The sequence below is a fragment of the Coturnix japonica genome, chromosome 4, assembly GCF_054131305.1.
Source record: "Coturnix japonica strain WE chromosome 4, WE-NBRP24, whole genome shotgun sequence".
Lineage (NCBI taxonomy): Eukaryota > Metazoa > Chordata > Aves > Galliformes > Phasianidae > Coturnix > Coturnix japonica.
Genome location: NC_140666.1, coordinates 77,547,104 through 77,568,831, shown reverse-complemented (window position 1 = coordinate 77,568,831; position 21,728 = coordinate 77,547,104). Strand labels below are relative to the sequence as shown.

Here is a 21,728-nt window from a genome sequence, read left to right as displayed (position 1 = left end):
CAGCCTCTCTATAAGCCATGGACATACACAGTGAGGGAAATCTCACCATGTCTCCATCCTGACATTGTTCCTCCTTGGAGTCCAAAACACTCTGGGATAGGACTTCACCATAGGAAGAATTTTACAAGGATCACAGACTTGAAAAAAAGCACAGCTTTTTTTTTTGTTCACTACAATACAGGCTCTCAGCTCTACCTTGAGCTGAAAAAAATTGCATTTTCCAGTGTGCTCTTGTCATCTTCAAGAACCATCTTGAATTATTACACAATTAGAAGGAATAAAACCAGATTTCTTGGACACGTTAGCTTGGTTTATTATTGAGTTATCTGCCCCATCTTATCTATTAATGGCATGTTTAGGAATAAGAAAAGTCTTAATTTTAACCTTGAAAAATGAACTCTACGAACCCATATTTCAGTGTATGCATTGCAAGCCCACACCAGGGAATACTCTGAAAAATAAAAATAAACTTACAAACTTTGAATGCACTTTAAGGGTCAAAAAGCAATGGGAACAAATGCATTATTTAATCATAAAAAACCACACTCAATTCTATGCAAGGCCGAGGAGGGAGCTCAGGCTCCCAGAAGCACATGAAGTAAGAACTGGTTTGAGGAACTGCTGCAGCCAGAACTGGAGCTGAGTGTTTGCTCAGACATGGAGAGGTGGGGAGGTCGGAGGGATGGAGAATGCAGGCAGTTGTTAATGAGAACAAGCTGCCATTTTCTCAGGAACAGTGAAACAGCTTTGCTTGCAAAAAAATCAATCCTTTTATCAAACATGAGAAGTAATGCCATCAAAAACAGAGTGTTGTGCACACATTCCTTCAACTCCATGGCAAACTTCTTATCCTTTTTAATGCTGCATTATTAGCAGCTACATCTTTAGTGCAGTCTCCTGCATTCCTGCTAAGAGTTAGGTACATCTCTTACCTGTCTGACACAGGCTCTGCTCTCATTACCTTGACTCAAAGCTAACAGTAACTTTTAAAAAATGCTCACAATAAGCGTTGGCTATGGTATGCTTACCCTGAGGTAGTTGAGGGTGAAGTTTGTCAGACCCATTCGAGTGATGTTTTTGGACAGCTGCTCCAGCACCTGAGGGTCTTGTGCCTAAACAACAGAGAGAAAAAGAATTTTCACTTTGCTTTTCATCTATTTGCTTTTCTTTGTGCATTTGGTGGAATGTGGGGAAGGTTCTTTGAAGAGAGATGTCATTCGTATTGATAATGAATTTATGCCATAAGCTACAGAGCTCTGTTTGCACAGGAAAATGCAAAACCTTAAAGAATTGAACCAGAATGATGAACTGTTTTCCAATACTTCCTCCTGTCCATTCAAGTAATACACCTTGGAGGTCTGGTCATGCATAGGGCACAGACAAGCAAAGCACCCCTCCCACCTACCCCACAAAGAGCTTCCTGTAGGACCTCAAGCCTTTCCTTTGTTGGCTGGAAAACAAGGAAAGTAAGCAGATAAAGGCAGAAGCAAAGAAGGTATTGCTTTCTTTTTGTGTATGAGAAATTGAAGCAGAGAACTCATCAAAGCACTTTCTAACAGACCTAATGTGAGAAGTGCTAAGCACAGGCTGAAGAACCCTTCTGGTTTAGATTATTTTACTTCAGATGAAACTGGAAAAGCATGAGCACAGTCCTTCTCTGATCCAAGCCAGGAGCTTTACCTGTGAGACCAGCCTCTGCTTTAGAATGATATCGATCTCATTACTACAATTACAACCTAATCTGAATGCTTCTGCAATGCAGAACTGAAAGTAGCTATAACACTCTGTTCTTTGTTTCCCCTCAGTGATTTACTTTATTACAGTTAGACTTCATCCTGTAGAATATGTAAAGTTTTAACGTTCCATTGTGTACATTTTCATCCAATTACAAAGAAAAAAATGTCCTGAAATAATAAGAAGGGAAGACCTGGATTACAATTCTTAAGTATTTTGAGTAAATATATGACATTTATTTATTTTCTGTCTTATGTAAGGGTAAAATTAGTTAGCTTGATTTGAAGACAGACCAAGAAAATTTGTATCTACAATGATGGAAATTCACTGATGTTAGTTTAGTTGATATCAATATGAATAGATTTTCAGCCCAAACCATACAGACCACCAAATGGGATTAAAAACAAAACTGTGCTAAACCAAAATGGAAATATAGCAACAGTGGCAACAATAAAGCACTGAGATAGGAGGGAGCAATGAAGGAACTTGTAAATGGATGTAGTTGCAGGCAAAAGAAAATATTTATAGTTAATTGCCTTGAGTGTGAAATTTGCTGGAGTTCTTCATAGACCTAATCTCATCTCTTTGCATTAGGTCAAGTGAAAAAAGGATTACTTACATGCATGGCTAGAATGCTGCGTGGGACTAATTCTCTGTATTGTCTAATAGTAAAGTGCCATGTTTTTATTCTCATAAGATCATCAAAAGTAAACTCCAAGATAAGACGTCCTTCTGTGCATACCTAGAATACATAAAATGCATGACATAAATTCCCAGGAATTTTGCTTTCAGTGTTACTGTATCATCAATCAAACAACATTGAAAAATATCAGAGCAGTATTCTGTTGCTGGACTAATTATTTTTCTTTCTCATGGGGGCGGGGGGTGAGGGGGGCGGGGGGGGAGGTGGGAAATAAATGTGAGAAAATGACTTCACTGGCCTTACTGCAGAGCAGATAGCACCTTATAATACTAAAGATTTTATAGCATTTCACAAACAGAGTACTGTACTTATTTATTGCATCAGTTCTCTCTCCGTCTTGGTTCAGGAATGCTAATTAATGACCCAGACTTGCAGTGGAGCTGACTGAGGTCCAAGTGTGCACACTTGATGCAAAGCTGCTGACCCCAATGTTTCCAACTTTTCTAAGGTTGATTTGGCCTCACCAGTGGATGGGCACATAAACATTCCATTCCCATCTAGTTAGAGTACAGGGTGCCCTGAATGGCTGTGTTTGATGTTAATTGTTTTTGTTCTTTTTTTCCTTCTCATTCTTGTCTTTTTCAAGTATTTTATCTTTTTATTTCATTTTAACTTTTCTTTCATTCTTATCTACTTTTTTTTATTAGTGCTGCCCTTCCATGCAATGGTGGGACAGCAATGAAGGACCAGAGGGTACTGCAGAGCTGCATCTATGGCCAGTGGCTCCTGCAGCACTGTGAGAGCTCTTATCTAAGGAAGAGATGTGTATGGGAGGCAGCAAGGGGGTACTACCTGGAAATGATGAATAAAATAAATTACTGAAGACTTTTAAGCAACTGTTCACAGTTGTATTGGAAAAGAAATGCTATAGTTGCAGTCTTCCTTAGAAGAAGTAGGTGTATAATAAATGCCTGCCTCGGGGCACCCTGAAAAACATAAACGAAGCCTGATCCAAAATTTAGCTACCTCTGTTGTTGATTTTTTTTTTTTTAATTGAATGCTTATGCATACAACTCGTATTCCAAGCAGAATTTCAAAGTACAAGGTGCAGAGATACTGTGGAGACACAGTGTAACAACTTTTAAAAGAAAAGGTTCTTGCAAATTTAATTTTAATACAACTTATATTTGATTGAGCAATCAGCCATCCTAGATTTGGTTGAGGCCATTGGGCCTTTTTACAACCCTAGCTCAGATCAGACTACTTCCTGCTTTGTCAATGTGTGGCTTTTCTGGTTAGCAGTTTGTTAAAGTTACCATGACTTTTTCTCATGGTAGTTTCTACAAAAATACACAGATAATTTGAACAGGCATATTATACAGATAAATTACTCTAGACCTACGAAGAAGAATGTTGCAGCAGGTTCTCCTCTGCCCCTTTTAGCATCCTTCGGTGAAGCCTTCAAATTCTTAATGTAACTTATGTTGTCATTTGACCCTGATCTTGGTTTTCACGTCACTTGTACTACGATAAGAAATTACCCAGAGATATACACATGTGTGCAGATAAGGATTAAAACAAGAAGAAGAGCATTCTGTTGTATTAACAATACTGTGCTGAGGCCAAAGTTCCCGATTGGTGACCGGTTAAATGAAAATACTTCAGGTTTAAAATATTTTTTAATAATAATACCTGTGGCTTCTCAAATGTTTCTTCTGTGGCTCTAAAACCCACAGCTCTTAACAGACTTGCTTTATGCACTAGCATTAACAAATTCTCATAGAAAAACTGAAACACATACCCCATTTCACAGTGGTAAAAATTTATACGTCTTATAAAGGAATTTAATTTCCTTACGTGGAGCAGAATTTTACGCACTGCTTTTAATCAATAAAATTGGTGCAGTTCTTATTGTAAATGGGCCTATTTTTTTTTTTTTTTTAAATTTAATGCTACCTTTTACATAGAATCCAAAAAATCAAAAGGGTCTCCAATTAAGAAAACATTTTCTGTTGTGCTGAATTCATGTTACCGTACTGTGAGCTCTGACATTTTGTTTCTGTGGTAACCAAAATCAGCTGATTAGTTGGCATGGCAACAGAAAAGATGTAATCCCAGCAGACACACTCTAATCAATGCCCCCAGCACAGATGGTCTCCGGAGGATCAACAAGAAAGAGGCTGGCAGGCATTCAGCATATCACGTGGTTGCTCTAGACTAGGCCAGGAAAAAAACTAAAAAAGAACGTTTCTCAAACTAAGCAATAGCTTTTTAACCCCTTCGCTGCACTTATTAATTGTAGGAAATTAAACTGCCTGCGCCCACGAGAAATAAATTCATTTCTGTTCCTTAATGCTTGGATTCTTGTAGTAGTGATATAATGCACCTTTTAAAACTCTTTCCACTTTTGTTAATGGCCGTCTCTCAAACCTGATGCTTTGCTTTAAAAGAAATCCGATGCTTTTGCAAATCTGGAATGTGCTGGAGGGCTAAAATCACTGGGAGTGTTTGAGTGCCACGGATATAAATCAGGTTGACGGAGCACAAGAGAAGGCCTGTCCCACCAGTGGGTGCTCCTTGATCTCGGTGGAAGCAAAGCTCACCTTTGTGATGCCATCAGGAACTGTAAAAACCACAAACTGCAGAAAAGCAGTCTGAATACACATGAAGTTGGAGGGTCGGAAAACACTCAAAATCAGAGTATTGGAAATATAATTCTTTCTTTACCTAGAGAAAAAAAACCAAACATCTGCCCAGGCAAATGAATGCGGTAGTCAAGGTTTTGGCCTCTTTGCCACTTCAATTCACGCCACTGAATTGTTTTTATTTTTTACAATATTTATTTATACCTTAATAAAATCTGCTCTTAAGTGTGCGCCTTACTTTATGCGGACAACAGCCTTCTACAGACAAGCTGAACTATTTGTATCCCTACTGGTAGGCATGTTGTAGCCATATTTGTTTGAAAAAATGGGAAGTGCCGTGTTATATATTCATCCAATACTGCAGCATGTAGTGAGTAGCACTAACTAGAGAAATGTCGAAATGAATAAAAAGCAACTGCAGATTCACGATTCAATATGTGATGAGAACTGTTCCAGCCCATTATATTAGATGCTAGTGAATTTGTAGCTTACAAGTTATTTGTGAAACTGAAATAGCTATTAAGAAGAATAGCTTATTTGTATTTTTGCACTAAAAAAGCCCTTCACTGGGTCAAATTCAGACATGATGTGAGGAGCTACTCCATCAACTGGAGCACTGCTTATGGGAGTTCTGTTCTTCCAGCAATGCTGTGGGAGTTAAGAGTTTACCTTTGGGTTCAAGATCCATGACCTCACTATCTCTGCTAGAAGTTACACATGCACAGCTGAGACAGCATTTGGCTCTAACTTATTTCTGAAAGCAATGTATTCTTTTCTCCTTTATTCCACTAAACGCTGCCTTCTATTTCAACAGCACTACTTATCCAGCCATTTTAATGTACAGCCATTACAAAAAAAAAAAAAGAAAAAAAAAAAAAGAAGAAGAAACATAAAGATCATTAAAGGCAGCTACACAAAGAAGCAGCTGCCCTTCACCTCTCCATGTTTTCTACACGTGACAACCATGGACAGCTCTTCCTGAGCACTGAGGTGGTAAAGAGGTGCCACCCAGGAATATCTCCATGTTTGTGTCTGTGTAAATCACAGGCTGCTGTAGTGGGAAAGCTGGAATAAATATACCATAAAATGCACACCTCCAAGCTCACCAGTGTTCTACACATGGGTGGCTTCTTCTCCCTGTCCTTTAAGCCCCACACCATGATGAATAAAATAGTCAGAGAAGACACACATGCTAAAACTACATGTGCCATGCAGCCCCTAAGCATGTTGTCATAAGGGCAATATGGATGGATTACCTCCTTCTGATGCACCTTTTCTTTTGTGCTTTTTTTTCCACATGAAGGTTGATGTTCATAGAAATGAACAGGTACAAGATGCAAAAGAAACATTTTCTGTTAAATTATGAAATGCGCCTTTCCATTTTCAAAACTGGTTTACTGGTTTTTAAAATAGGATTTTTTGTTTTGACTTGGACTTTCCACCTTTTTGGCACTGTTTTTATAAATATGCAACACTCACTTTAATTAAAAAATTGAAGTAGGCTGTGCATGACGATAATATATTTTACTATATTCCATAATTCACTATCAGTTGCGAATATTGAATATGTACTAACTGCCTGATGCAGAACATGCTCAAATCAATTGAGTCCTCCACTGACTTCTCTGCCTTTTGGACCAGCATTCCACTGTATTTAATAATCTGTTTACTAGGGATTTACAGTCCTTAGACTGAGTATCAAGTGTAAAGTGAGCCACCCAAAGTGGTATATACCAGCAATGTAAAATCTCATTGTTGCTTTAAAATTGAGCCAAGAGAAAAGGAGATGGCAGGTTGCATTTAATTCATGTACATCTGATAGCTCCAGAATCCTGGCATAATGTACTTCTCTCGCAATTTTTTGGGGGGAGAATTGCAGAAGATGCCCACAGAATTCTCCAGTCATGTAATGAATACAGAAAATAGAAATAATCTCGGTCTACCAGAAAAATGCAACAGCCAACATTTTTCACTCTCAGACACACCAGAAAGAAAGAAAAACACAAAACAAAAACAAACAACATGCTTTTTTGAGTCTTCCCTGTTACCTTGGTAAACATGGGTTTTCCGTGCTGAGTGACCATGGTGCATTGATCACAGTCCACTGTGATGGATGAGTTGTGGTATGACTCTTTTGAGTGCTTGAGAATGTAATACAGGTCTGTTACACCTCCTTCAAAGACAGTGCTAAAATAACGAGGAATGAGGGTCCTTCCAATTGCTGTGAGGAAAATACAAAGCAGAATTCAGCAAATGCTCTAGGTTATAAAATCTTCAACCATTTGCTAACAGAACATGAATAAATTTAAGTGCAATGAAATCAAACTTTCATTTAAGTAATATAATACATGTTTTCTGTCTGCTGTAGAAATGGAGTTGTGCCTGCTCCCAGTGAAATCAATGAAAACAGCTTATTCTGATATTCAGAGAGAGTGAGCTCATCTTATTTAATCTCTTTACACTGATGGTGAGTTAGAGGCACTTTTGAAACCATCTGCAAGTTTTTTTGTCCCAAAGTAATTATCATACAGAGAGCCACATGGTGTCAATTATGACTGAAAGTTGGATATTACTCATAAATATATAAATACAAGTGCTGAGCACTTACAGAAATGCATTTATATGAAAGAGCTGTGGACACAAATATGTTTGTGTGTGCATATGTGTATTTATATACAGACACACACACACACACACACAGTGTTGACTGAATAGGTCAACTACAGCTATCAATCTGGATAGTGAAGAAAAACCTTAGAATGCAATACAGTGTATGTTATACAACACGTGATTGCCAAGAGAGAGCCTACCTGAAATCTTTCTTTAGACTGAGTGTGTTTGTGCCACAGGCTAGAAGGTCTGAGCAGACACTTGTAGTAACTTATGTCCACTCTTACTCTTCAGGAGTATGGACTCCAAGTACTGGGTTCTCCAAGTATGTAATGGCAATAGTGAGCACAACATGCATTTTGGATACACAGACTAGCAGAAAAAATGGTATCAAAGGCAATCTTGTACACAACTGATGTTTTCCACCTCCTTTTTTTACAGGTAAATTTGGATGCAACCACAAGCTTGTATGAAAGAACACTTTAGTTTAAACAGACTAATACTTCCATATTGAATGACTCATTGCCTTGCATACATTAATCAATCCACAGTAGTTCTGAGTGGTGGATACATGAAAATTACCTCCATCTTCAGAGGGAAAAACTGAGATCTAAACTAAGTGTTCTGGAACAGTGAGAGAGAAAAGTCACCATCAGGCAAAATTAGAGTCGATTAGCTCCTAATTCTTATTTATCTATCAGGACTATGTGGTGACTCATGCCTCTCTTATTTGCTGCATACCTTTCAGAGTAATTTCTGAAAAACTTATTTTCATAGGAATTTTGCCAGCATACAAACAAGGGCACTTGACCCTAAAAATGTATTTGCAAGTGGGTGTTGTAAATTAAAAACTATGGTGTTTTCACAGAAGTGTTTCTGTGAAAGCTGTTTCTGCTCTGTGCGTTACAATGTGGAATATTGCATGTGTGGTTATAATGCACATTACATAAGGAAAATATACAAATATAGAAAACAAGGACTTCTTAAAGCTTTTACTGCAATATTAGGTATCAACACAATTTTAAGGATTAAAATATACTGCACTTTCTGGATGTGGCTGACAGTTCAGTGAATACTTTGAACAACTATTCTACAACTCCAGCTCCTAAAAAGCCCACCCACTCACTATGCATATATTAATTTTCTACAGTCTTTTAATTTAATTTAGAGAAAATGAAGTCCAGTGTATCAGCATTAGACTTGAGCTTTAACTCAGATTTTTCCATCTTGGTATGGTATATAGCAAAACTCGAAACTTTCCCATCATGTTAATTTTTTTGCTCCCCTAAGGCTAATTAGTGCAAATTAAATTTCCTGCTAATCATCCTAGGCAGAAAATGTGTGATATGAAAATCCAGCATTCCTACTGATTGTGATAAACCTCTATTCACGTGACCTAGGCACCACATAAATATCTTGAAACTTCTTTAACTGCATTTATAGACCATTCCCAAAGTAGCATGGTCATATGGTGCTGGTTTCAGCCTTGTAGCCACAGCTACAACACATTAAAGAAAGCTAGAAATACATTAAATATCTCATTATTTTTCCTACTAGGCATTTCTTGTGCTTGCTACCAGGGTCTGCTACTGTAAGTAACAACGTGGGGAGCCAAAAGAATGAGCAGGAACAGGGTTGCGCACAAGGAGATGCCCCATGGAACCTCATTTTCATCTACAGATGCCTGTGCAGACTCTGTCTGTAAAAGGCAAAACTGCTCATGTGAGTGTCTAGCATACAGTAGCATAAACCTCCACGAGAAACACTCACAAAACCCTACTAACAAACAGGCTGGTCCTCAGCTCACTGAGCTGCTTTTGCTACAGAAGGCTGAAGGAGGTCCAAGGCTTGGGCTCTTTTCCTGAAGAGCTCCGTGGCTTAAAAAGATAACTTATTTTCTAGTACAAACATGACTCTGTACAGTGGTAACAAAGCTTATTTGTGCAGAAGACGTTTCCAAGAACAACAAAGCGCTGCGGAACAAGCTCTTGTAACCACAAACTTTCTGTTTTAAGCGCAAAAGGCTTGCCCTGATGTTTTCTCCTCCAGAACATAACCGTTTGTAAGAACATCTAAGCACCCTCAGCTCCACTCTTTATTTCCCTGCTCTGTTTCCTTTCTCCCCTACCCTCACGGCCCTTCTTTTTCCTCCCATCTTATGGTCAGTTTATATGCACAGGTTATCTTCCACGTCACAGTTCAGCACTCAGTGCCGCCCTGTCTCTTCTCCCCCACCTCACACACTGTCTGTTCTTGCTGAGGCAGACTCACTAACACCCCACAGCTCCCCAAATCCCTCATTCTCCTTACCTAAAGAGGACCATGCTATCTATTTGCAGTCTTCCTGTTCTCCTCTCCCCCAAAATCCAGCTTCACACACACATTCTCAGTGCCCTCCCCAGCCACCCAAGCTGCACAAAGCTCCTTGCCTCTACAAAGTAAATCCTTCTTCTGCTTCTGAATTTTGTGTACTTTGCCCCAGGATCTTCTGTCTCCTACTTTTCTGCACCCTGCCTTGTCTGACTCCATCCCTCCTCCCCTTGCTCAGCATTCTATCCAGCCAGGGACAAGGCAAGAACATCTTTTTAAAGCCCTCCATGCAGCTAAGCAGCTCCCCATTCACTGTCCACGTTTTTCTCACTGACTTCTAACCTTCCCACAGTCAGCTTCCTCTCTTCCCCTTTCACCTTCCAGTTAATACTTCACTCTCACACTTCATTGCCATCAGATTTCTTTCCTGGTTTAGTCCCTCTCTTTTTTTGCCTTCTTTTCCCTTTTTCTCCTAAGCTTCTAATGCCTCATTGGAGTGAGTGAGTTTTCTTCCCAGATTTTCTAATGACAATGCCAGGGTCAAGCTGCTTCCTTTTCAGGCCCACCTGGACACCACTGCATCTGCTGGGAGCTCCGGAGAAGGAAGGGCTTCCTGCTTTCATCTGCAGCACTGGCTGACCATACAGTAAGCTCTGGAAATGGGATTTGCAGTGGAAAAATCCAGGAGTCCACAGAGCCTTGAGTCCAGCTACCCTTTGCAGTACATGTGGAGATAACTCACTGGGCTCCATGAGCAGGGAAATCTTGGAAATTTCAGCTGTCAAACTCTAGTGAGTATTTCAGAATGGTAGTTTTTTCCCCCCAAAGACCCATAAATTTTACAGATTTGCTAAATTCAGTCAGATTTACACTAGGAAGACAAAAGGCATCCCCTGCCACACAGTGAGAAATCCCTCTCCACAACATCTTACAGATGTGAAAATAAAATTTGCAATAGTTTTGTAACATGGACCAAACCATTTTATTTTTTTCCACCTTCAAAGACGAAAATCATTCTTGGCTCAGATAAGAGAGAAATAGCTACAAGGAAAATAAACCATAATTTCAGTTTTATTGGCTTAAGTCTGGCAAAATTATAAGGAACTAGAAAGAAGTTATTTTAATAGGATTTATTAAACAGTATTAATAATAGATGCTATATCATCTGCCTGCAAGAACAGATTAGAGTAGCCAGGGCTGCAGATGTTGAAGCTCTGAGCCCAGCACTGAGGGGTTAGGAAAGCAGGCACAGATTCACACCTGCATCTATAAGAACTAGCGGGATCTTACAGTGCCATTATCCAGAACAGGCTGTTTCATCCACTGAAATGCAACATCCTGCACTATAAGAAATTGGACACACTGTGAACTGGAATGAAAATTCACCTGCCCCTCCCACAGCATTCAGGCATTAATGCCAGATCCCCGTAATGCTACTTTGCATTTTGTCCTGAGCAGAATCCTTCATCCCTAACTGAGTATCTGAGGACGTACTGTTTCCCAAGAGAGGAAGGCACTGCCCCTTAACGTCTGCCTCATTTGTGTTAGCAAATCCCCAGACAGCAAAGCAAACTGGCAAAGATCAGCTGGATTTAACAACGGGTGATGATGGTTATTTACATGAAGGTGTCTCTAAGAAAGGTGTATCTGAAGTGATTATTTTGCACAAACTACAATGCTGTCACTCACTGGGATGACAAACCTTCAGCCTGCTCACTCGTGTGACAGTCTGGCTACACATGGCTCTATTTACATTTCCAGAGGATCAGAGACCCAACTGCAATTTTAGAATTGAAATATAATGAGTAGATATGTGACACTTCCCTGGATACGAGTGGTCCAGAAATCAATTAATCTAATCCATGTAATTGTGGTACCACCACATGCCATGTGGTGGTGGTGCTGTTGTTTTGTTTTGTTCTTCCCTAAGGAAGATTCAAATGAAATAAAAAGTAAACATGGTTTTCTAGTTCATAGGAAACGGGTATTATTTACAGGCTAGGAATAGAAGAATACTTCCTCCCTTTGTGCCCCAAAGATATGCTGTCAATTTCTCAATCCCCTCTCTACAGAACGCAGGTTCGTGGCCTCTGTTGCAGAAGCAGGGCTCGACAGCAAAACCCTCCTTGCTCAGTGCACTTGTCAAGGGTTGCCTTTACAGTACAAGCTCTCAGCAGCAGAGACTTAGATTTAGCATGTATGTATACAGCATGTAGGATAACTGCCAAATTGGTCTCGAAGTCAAACAATAGAAGTGTTAACCAGTGAAATAAAAATACTGGTTTGATTGCTTCCAGACTGTTTTTTGCAGCCTGTCAAGTCCTGTGTCTTCAATTAGAGAGCTATGATATAAAATAAGCAATAAAACAGACACAAATATAAAAACATAAAATATAAAAAGCCTTTTAAAGTTCAGAAGAATCAGCAACAGAATGAAAAAAATGACACTGTGCCTGTAGCTTAAATGAGCTCTGTCTGGAAGCTGAGGTGCAGACTGTAGCTGATTATCTCATCAACATGTTATATAGATGGGATTGGTGAACAGCACTGGTTGGGACTGCAGGTTTTTTGGCTCCCAGACCAAAAAGTTGAGATGCCCTGTATAGTTCCAGGCAGACCATGAAAGTCTCTTGTTTGGGAGATTATCACAGCTGGGGTTCAGTAATTAAATGGAGATGCTAAGACCAACTTTCCCTTGGACAGATCTAAGAGCTAGGGAAGTCTGGAGATGACTTCTCACTGATTGCAAATGAGCTTTCCTGAGCACCACAGAAGAAAGCCTGAACTTACTGTTATTTGTTAATTGACATCTCTGTCCATGGCTAATTGACATCTGTGTGGACCAGAGGCTGGCACAGTTATTTATGCGTGCATTTGTAAACAAAATAAATGAATGCACACAAAGCAAAACATTATGGAGTTATACAGTGATGTCCTTTGCTCTCCTCCTGCCCCTACTTTTGTTTGACTCTGCCCAGATTTGTCTCAGTGAAATATCACACCAGGTGTGTTCCCTCCCAGATGCAGCCCACCTGGTTGGGATGAAGAAGGGGCTGGGATGCACGCTTTTTCTAGGCTTTGCTCAGCAGTTCTACTAAAGCTGGGGAGGAGGGAACTGAGAGAACTGAAGCTGGGAAGAGTCCCAGAGTCATACATGTGAACAACCATCCACATTTACTAAACCTTTTCTGGTGAGTGGATTAAAACCCAAACAAAATGAATCTGTCAGTTCCCAGGAAAAGCTACTGTATGAAGGGCAGTGAAAAGACAGTCTAATTAAAGTCCAAATTCTGCTTCGGAGATGTGTGGGCCACATTGATTAAACCGCCCACATGCATCCAAGTCAGAATCTGGCATACACAGACCCATCCATTTTTACTCCCTATCTAGTGGGTAAGACTGGGCTCCTATAATTTAGACTACTTATAGAATAAGTGTTCTAATGTATGATTGATCTGCACTGATGCTATGGGAAAATTCCAGTAATTTATATAAATAAAGTACTAAGTAGAATAAAATGCATGATTTAAAAACTATTACAATAGTAATGGTAAAAATAATACACTATTGTATACTATTAATAGCAGTACACGACTAATAGTAATAGCAGTATTTTACATTCAGAAAGTATCTGTGTAATCTGCAGATGGAACAGTTCAGAAACTCCATGAAGTCTGGACGACTGTTTATAAGTATTACCTCCAAATAGCTAATAAAGTACAGATTCTCAAGAAGTAAAATTAGCTGCTTATTCATTCTTCCCATGTCCATACAAATTTGTTTTATCTTTACCGATCTCCTTAGTATTCTGTGGCAATTAGGAAAAAATGAATGTTTCTGATGATTTTGCCTTTGTTCTCAAGTTTTTAACAAAACTGCAAAGATGAGTAACATGGACTCAGTGCTGTGACTGAGTGCCTCGAATCCTTCCCACACTCAAACCCCATGTTTATTTCTTTTTTCTGATCTGTGATATCTGCAATGTCTTATTTATTCTTATATCAAAATTACTGCCTACAGATCAAAGTTTTAACCAACAGTACTAAAACATATGCAATTATAAATGTCCACTTTTTTTTTCTTCTACAGTTAGATTAGACTTTTCTTCCAATAAGTATTTTCTAAAACCATTTTATCCGTCTGAGTATTTGCCTATATAATTTTTATTCAGTTGACAGTGTATTTCCTTTTCTTGTAAGTCTGTAAATAGCACCTCAGTCCACTAAAACACACTTAAGTCAAGAACAGGTAACACAAACTTCGTGCCAATGATTTCTCAGCTTAATTCTCCAGACCTTATGACCCTTATTCTCAGAGACACATAATCTGCAAATCAGACTTAAATCAATCTCTCTGAAAAGTGATAATAGTTTACTATAATTCATTTTAGTGAAAATAGCCAGAAGACAACTATATGTCTCAAGAAAGCAACAGATTAGATTTTCATTAAGGAACTTGGCCAGCCTACTTATTACAGCCTCCCAACCTTTTCCATATTATACTATCAGCACCCTAGTAAAGTTTTTAAGGAATTGCATTCTATATAATTCAGAGCCTTCAGATCTGTAGAGTATTTCAGCCTAAGAGTGAGAACCTGGGGACCAGGGGATGAAGAGAGCAAATGGCGGAGACCAATGTCCCTTTCAGTGGAAAATAGCCCACGGCTGGGCATGAAGGGCCTCTCTGGGATCATTTGGTCCAGCTCCCTCAGAGCAGATCACCCACACGATTGCCCAGAACACTGCCCAGTTGGGTTTTAAACTCCAAGGATGGAGCCTTCATGCCCTCCCTGGTCAGCATATGCCAGTGTTCCGTCACTTTTCAGTGAAAATGCTTTTGCTTATGTTGAAATGGAACTTCATAAATTTTGCTGAGTGACACAAAGAAGATTCTGTCTCTGTCTTCTTTATCTAACCCCCATCAGATACTCATTTAGATTGATAAGATCCACCTTCTCCAGACTGTATGGTCACAGCTCTCTCAGCTTCTCCTCACCCAGCTCATGCCCCAAACCTTTACTCACTACTGTGCCTTTGCTGGCCTCACTCCAGTATAGATGTGCCTTTCTTCTACCAAGGAACCCCACCTGGATATCTTGCTCCAGACATGTCTCCTCAGCAGCAAAGGCAGGACCACCTCCCTTAAACTGCTGGCATCATTCTTATTGCAGCCCTGGAGGATTCCCTGGCACACAGGCACATTGTGAGGTCATGGTTAACTTGAACTTGGGGTCTCCAGCTTGGGGATCAAGGCTGACACTGACAGGACACACAGAAAGTGTCTGTTGAGTAGACTGACTACAAAAGGCTCATGTAACATAGCCAGCACCTCGAACTCCAGCACAAACAGCAGAGTCCCACCCCAGCATGACTCTGAGCCATCTTCAGGTTTGAAATCTTTGCTCTGTGTCCAGGGATAATACTCCAATAACCTAGGGGGTCTGAAAAATTCACAATTTCTTAATGGCAGACACAGTATATGCTGATTTCTTAGGCTGTAGGGGAAGTGGTTTGAGGGAGCTACCCAAATTCTTATTTCACAGACAAAAGATCTACCTTAGACAAGGAATCTCCGCTTCTAACTATAAAATGTCCTCATGTTATAAATCAAAATCATAATTCCCCAGCAAAAAATCCATACAACAATACTTTAGTGAAGAGAATATTTATATTTGCATAAAAAATCTGCACTTAGAATGCTAATAAGCCAGAACAAGTGGCTTGCCTGGTTGCTGTATACAGCCTGTGCTAATCATTCTGTTTGAAGAAAGAGCGTTTCAGTTAACTTTGTTCAACAACTGCAATGAAGAAAGTTTTAAAGGCAGAGCAAAGAGGTTATTCACAGCTGTATGACAAACCACTGTCAAAATATAACAAACCACAACCAAACTCAAGCAGAAAATGACAAAATGTAAGACCGTAAAAATGATGGAAATTGTGCAGGACAGGCATTTTAGATGAACAAATGCAATCTGTACCAGCATAAAGGACCAGCACAACACAGAAAATGATACCCAGGAAAGTCGTCTGAAGAAGTAAAGGCAAAAACATAAAATTCAAATGACAGGACACCAAAAGGAAGAGACAAAAAGCAGGCAAACCATCCAGTTGTATTAAATCAAGCACACTTCTGACCCCTGACTTCACATGACCTACTAGAATACTAAGCATGGCATTAAACAAAAAATCACATAAAAGCAGAGGAAAAATGACATTAAGATAAAATGATATTGGCCATACTCTCACATACTGCCACAGTTCTTTCATACAGATAACCACACTTCTCTGGGGCAGAACCTAGAGCTCAACATCCAAGCTTAGCTGCAGCAGAAAATGGGTTTTTGTCTGTCCACAGCGTGTCTACGTTGGTTGCACACATTGCCCAGTTCTACTCAATTTCTTCTTGATTTCAACTCAAACCATTCCGTAAATATTAAATAAGTCACTGGAACCACCCTAACTACCACCTACAAAGATTCTGGCTATTTTGCTGGGGATCTTTTGCCAAAAATTGTAGGCAAGTGTGCAACAGCATCTATTGTAATATGTATACTGGCACAAAGTTGTTCTGAAGGCAGATGTCTGCAAATGTAATCCCACCAGCTCCTGATCTCTGGTGTTTTCTCTGAATCAAGCTGAGATGGGAAGATGAAGCAACAAGAAAAAACAGTCTTACGTGTGCTCTAAAAATAGCACAAAACATTTACAGCTTGCATGAAGAATAAACAACTGACAAAGTACTGATCTGAATAATGTATATCTCCCTTTAGCCCACGGAAGCATTAAAACTGTGAGTGACTTTGCCACTGCGCTATATATTGCCTCTTCACTTCTAAATTTCCTGATATATGCTCAGGTAAAATCAGCAGCAACATACACCTTACACAAGTAGCAGCACTGATAAATCATAGTTTGGGGGTCAGTCCAGGCTGTAGGTGCCACCACCCCTGTAGGCCCAGAACTGATGTCCTGAGGAGAGGCCTAAGGACAAACATGGCTCAGCTCAAGTGGAATTTACTTTCTTCTTTGCATCTCCTTGCAAGCCTCCTATTCATGAGAGAAAGATACTAGCAGCGCTTCAGCAGCTAGTTTAAGGTTAGTTAGCCATGACCGTGTCTGCTAAACATGTTATAAGCCCATACTAACTTGTGCTCCTAATGCTACAGGGAACCCAAAAGCTACATGCCTTTATGGTGTGCCACTACACTGACACAAGGAAATCCTGTGAAGAAGCAGGACATACTGTTTTGGACTCTGAGCCAGGTGTATATGACCACATAGCTTCTGGTCAGCTCAGTGTGTGAGGTGGACATGCTCATATAGACTTTTGCATATAAGCAGAGCTGGGCTCCTCAGCACTGGAAGACTCTTCATGGCAAGATGCAAGCCCACAGGCAGGTGATGTGAAGAACAATTGTCCCTCTCCTGTATGCAGGACTTCATGCTTACCACAGTCAGTCAAGCATTGCAGCACGGCTCTCATTCAGGTTAAAAATACTAGAGGTGAAACATGTTTACCTGTGCATCAAAGGGGACACAGCATGGTGGGGAGAATGTCTGGACAACTGGTGGGAGGTGAGGGGTTACAGTGATATGATAAAAGATACACGAGGCATTCTTGAAACCCTGAAACTGCACTGAGCACATGTGGATTGATAGCCAGCATGATTTTTCTGGTAATTTTATGCTGCAGATGTATGAACAATATCTCACCAGTGGATAATATCAGTTGTCGGTTATATACATGTTTTATAACAACCAGAACACTCTTTCTCAAAAAGCCATCAGTGGTTAGCTTTGATTTCCTTTTTTTCTGTAGCAAAGCTTGCTTTCTCACTCTCTTTTACTTTAAACGTAATGGAAGCTAACTGCAGAGAAAGTAAAAAGGTATTCAACATGTTAGACGCAATCATTAGGAAAATATTCTACCATTTAAAAGTGCTTTGTTGGTTTTAAAAGTGCTGCCTGTTTATCATCCTTAAAAAGAAGGCAAGTGCCCTGTGTTCAGCTATACAAATCAGTTGTCTGACAAAATAATGTCAAATAATAAATAACCACTTTCAGAAAAGGGCAAGCAATGTAACAGGTTTATAAACCTCAGTTAGAGCACACATTATATGAGGTTTTAAATAAAATTTTACACAGTAAGTAATGCGGAATGCTCTTAACTGGAAAAAGGCAACATCTGTAATAAGTGCTGTAACAAACCTGTACTGAAACTGCAATAACCTCCTTCTATGTTTTCTGTCATTTTAGCTGTACGATACATTTCTCCACATTTCACAGAGAGCCACCGTACCATCTTCTTGTTATACTGTTGTTGCAATGACTATGATTTCTAGAACCACTGCATGTACAGGCACTGTGACAAAGCCCAACTGCCACTGTAAGGACAGCTCCAGGGACCTTCAGAGCACAAAATATAGCCACCAAGTAGGACAGGCTGAAAGAGCTGGGGCTATTCAGCCTGGAGAAGAGAAAGCTGTGAGGCAACCTGATAGCGGCCTTTCAGTACCTTAAGGGGAGCTACAGGAAAGAAGGAGACAGACTCTCAAGTAGGGTCTGCGGTGATAGAACAAGGGGAAATGGCTTCAAGCTTAAAAAGGATAGATTTAGGTTGGATATAAAGAAAAAGGGAGGTGAAGCACTGAAACAGGTTGCTCAGAGATTAGATTCCTTCCAATTCTAACTATTTTATGATTTTAGGATTCAATTAGGTGTGGAAGTCATAGCTATCAATACCTAATAACATCTACATGCAACTCAATCTCAGGGATTCAAACAGCAGCTTAACAACTCTTATTTAATTACAGAATAGGCTATGCAAACTTTGTGATCTCAGACTAGAAACACATCTGAAACCATCTCCTGAAACATTTCAGTTCTTACAGATGTAAAAAAATCAAAGTAGTAAGATCTTCTCCAAAGGTTTTGGGGAAACGCTTAATTTTCCGCAATAAGCTCTTTCTATGTTTTCTGTCATTTCAGCTGTATGGTACATTTTTCCACATTTCACAGAGGGCCATAACAATTCCTGCACTTTTTTTTTTTTTTTCAGTAATAATTTGGATTAATTCAAAACTGTTATTTTGCTACCAAAAAAAAAAAAAAAAAGAAAAGGAAAAAAAAGAAATAAAATAAAAAAGGAGGAAAAATCACCCACAGTGTGAGGCATGAGGAAAGCAATGTACATGAGTAAGAGCTGTTCCCAGATCTCTGCACAAACCCTGGACTGAATGTGACATTTCTAATTGTTTTGGATCAGCACTCCTGCATATACAATGCTTCATCTACACCCCTCCTATCCTTCTCTTCCTAGAATCAGCACAGCTAGCATATAAATTAAAAAGTTATTCTTGCATACCTCACATCTGGTTAGAATTAAGAAGTGCTAAAAATCAGGAGTGTTTATTCTCTCAGGCTTTTGAGTTTAAAATTCTAGCTGTTTCCTGCCTTTCTGAGAACCTTGGTGGCTTCAAAATGGATAGTGACTGCTTGCCATCAATGATCTGAGCTGCAGCTTGGGATGCATAAATCACATAACTGTAGGGATTGGAAGGGGTCTCTAGAGAACTTCCAGTGCAATCACCCTGCTAAAGCAGGTTCCCCAGAGTAGGTTCCACAGGAAGGGGTCCAGGCATGTCTTGATTACCTCCAGAGAAGGAGACTCAACACACGCTCTGGGCAGCCTGTTCTAGCTCTCCATAACCCTCCAAGTAAAGTTTTTTGTCATGTTTGCACGAAACTTCCTGTGTTTCAGTTTGTGCCAGTTGGCCCTTGTCCTGTCACTGGGCACCACTGAAAAGAGCCTGAACTCATCCACTGGACCTGTAGATATTTATAAGCACTAATTCATTCTCAGCCTTCGTTCCTCCAGACCATCAGCCCACAGGTCTCTCAGCCTTTCCTCATCATATATGTAGCCCTCCACTGGAATCCTTCTAGAATAAGTTCCATCTTTCTTGAACTGAGGAGCCTGGAACCAGACACTGTAAATATATAACTCATTAGACGTTTGAAAGTCTGTATTTTAATGTAGAAAACAATTCACAGCAACCAGAACAATAGTAAAGACTCTTCTCCCTTGGGCTTGTTGGCCAGTAAGTGCCCTACTGAATGTATAATATGACACAATTGCAGGCTTTGATTTTGCCACACTTTTATAATTGACTCTCACCTGAGAGCTAAAACAGTAGTATCTGCACACAGGAACTCCCAGCCATACCCATCCTGTGCCAGCAAAGTAATGCTTCATTTCCTGGAACGGTTCCAGTGAGGTGATGTGCAGCATACTCACAAGTAGGGGCTCTAAGTGACATTGCATACTCACAAGTAGGGGCTTTAAGTGACATTTCTCACCCTTCATTTCTCCCAAAAAGCTGCCACTTCCGAGGCAGATGGCAGGATACACCCCCAAGAGACAACTTCACACGAAGCCTTTGCTCTGCGTGGGGATGCTGTGGAGCACAGCTGAACTTTCGCTCCTCCTCTGGTATTTCTGCCTGCTTTATTTCCCGAGTTCCATCACTTGTATATCATCCCATTCACGTTTTACTCTATTTCATAAGCTGTCTGCTCCATTCAGTATCCTTTAAATGAAGGCGCAAGTGGAAGTCACTTACATGGAAGTCACCCAAAGCCTTCCCATTGAAGAATTTGTGTTCGCCACTTGTCTATTTGTTACATTAACAGTGGTCTGTATGTTCTGGATAGTGATAAGTGCACCCAAAATTGCAGAATCTTAAGAATGGTTGAATTTCAGAACACAGGCTTTCTTGCAACTGTGATAAGACTTGAGAGCGAGTGGCAGTACTAACACAACAACATTTTTGTTTACTGCAGCAAGTGCTACAAGACACACTTGAAGAAGGACATTCTTAGCAGTGTCAAAACAAAATTGGTGTTTGCTTTAGTAAATTTTAACTCAAATATGGTCAGAAACTAATTCTTTTCTTTTTTTTTTTTCCAGAGTAACATGTATCATTTTTGTCTCTCCGAACATTCCAGAAGTAATTAACATTTTCATATATTCTATAGGATTTTATTTGAAAAACGAAACCCTATGCCACACTCACTACACTGCCTATGGTACATTGGGTTGACAAGTCTTAGGCAAACACTGCTTTGGTGGCTGCCAGTGGATGTTTATTAAAGGGCATACTGAGATGATAATCATGAGAGCTAGTCCAACTACCTATTCATTTATCTCTTCAGTTTACCAGGAATTACTGCCTTGTCTTCATTAAGTGCCATCCTGATCAGGAATTTTGTTGAAACACCAAATAAAAATTGGACTGCCAGCAGCATCAGCTATGCTGAAGGAAAGAACCATTGGCTACTTGCATGTCTGCTAAGCTCTGAGGTACACTACTGTGAGACGGATGATCCATACCATTGATACCAAACTGGCATCACTGTAATGGAAAATTATATGGGTTTTCTTTTTGTCTTTCTCACTATTTTTTCTCAGTGTATCACTAAGAGTAGTAATATGAATTTGCTCCTGTTAGAAACATAGGGGTTGATGCCAGTATGCTTGCTGCAGAAGAGAGGGATTCCAGCGGGCTCCCTTTAGAACCTTATTCCCGTATGAGTCATCTGTTGCAATATGCAGCAACTGAAATACCATGAGAGGAGGTATTCCCTACTGTGTCCTTTCATACCTAATACTTCCTTGAAATAAAAATGAATTTTACCTCCAATGCATATTTCTGATTGTCCTGCTGATTTTGATAGCCCTTAAAAACACCTTAACAAACAAGCATCATGTAACATTGCTGCTTGTAT

At 39.8% G+C, this 21,728-nt stretch overlaps 1 protein-coding gene across 16 annotated transcripts in view; it reads right to left on the bottom strand.

Annotated features, from left to right (window-relative positions):
- Positions 1-21,728, bottom strand: part of LDB2 (LIM domain binding 2) — a 350,201-nt gene that overhangs the window by 42,599 nt on the left and 285,874 nt on the right. For all 16 annotated transcript variants that reach the window (XM_085545681.1, XM_085545676.1, XM_085545678.1 and 13 more), the window contains 3 exons: positions 7,071-7,243; positions 2,354-2,476; positions 1,029-1,112 (listed from right to left, as the gene is read on the bottom strand). In XM_085545681.1, coding sequence (XP_085401807.1) covers positions 1,029-1,112; positions 2,354-2,476; positions 7,071-7,243 — 380 coding nt within the window. The remainder of the gene's footprint in view (positions 1-1,028; positions 1,113-2,353; positions 2,477-7,070; positions 7,244-21,728) is intronic.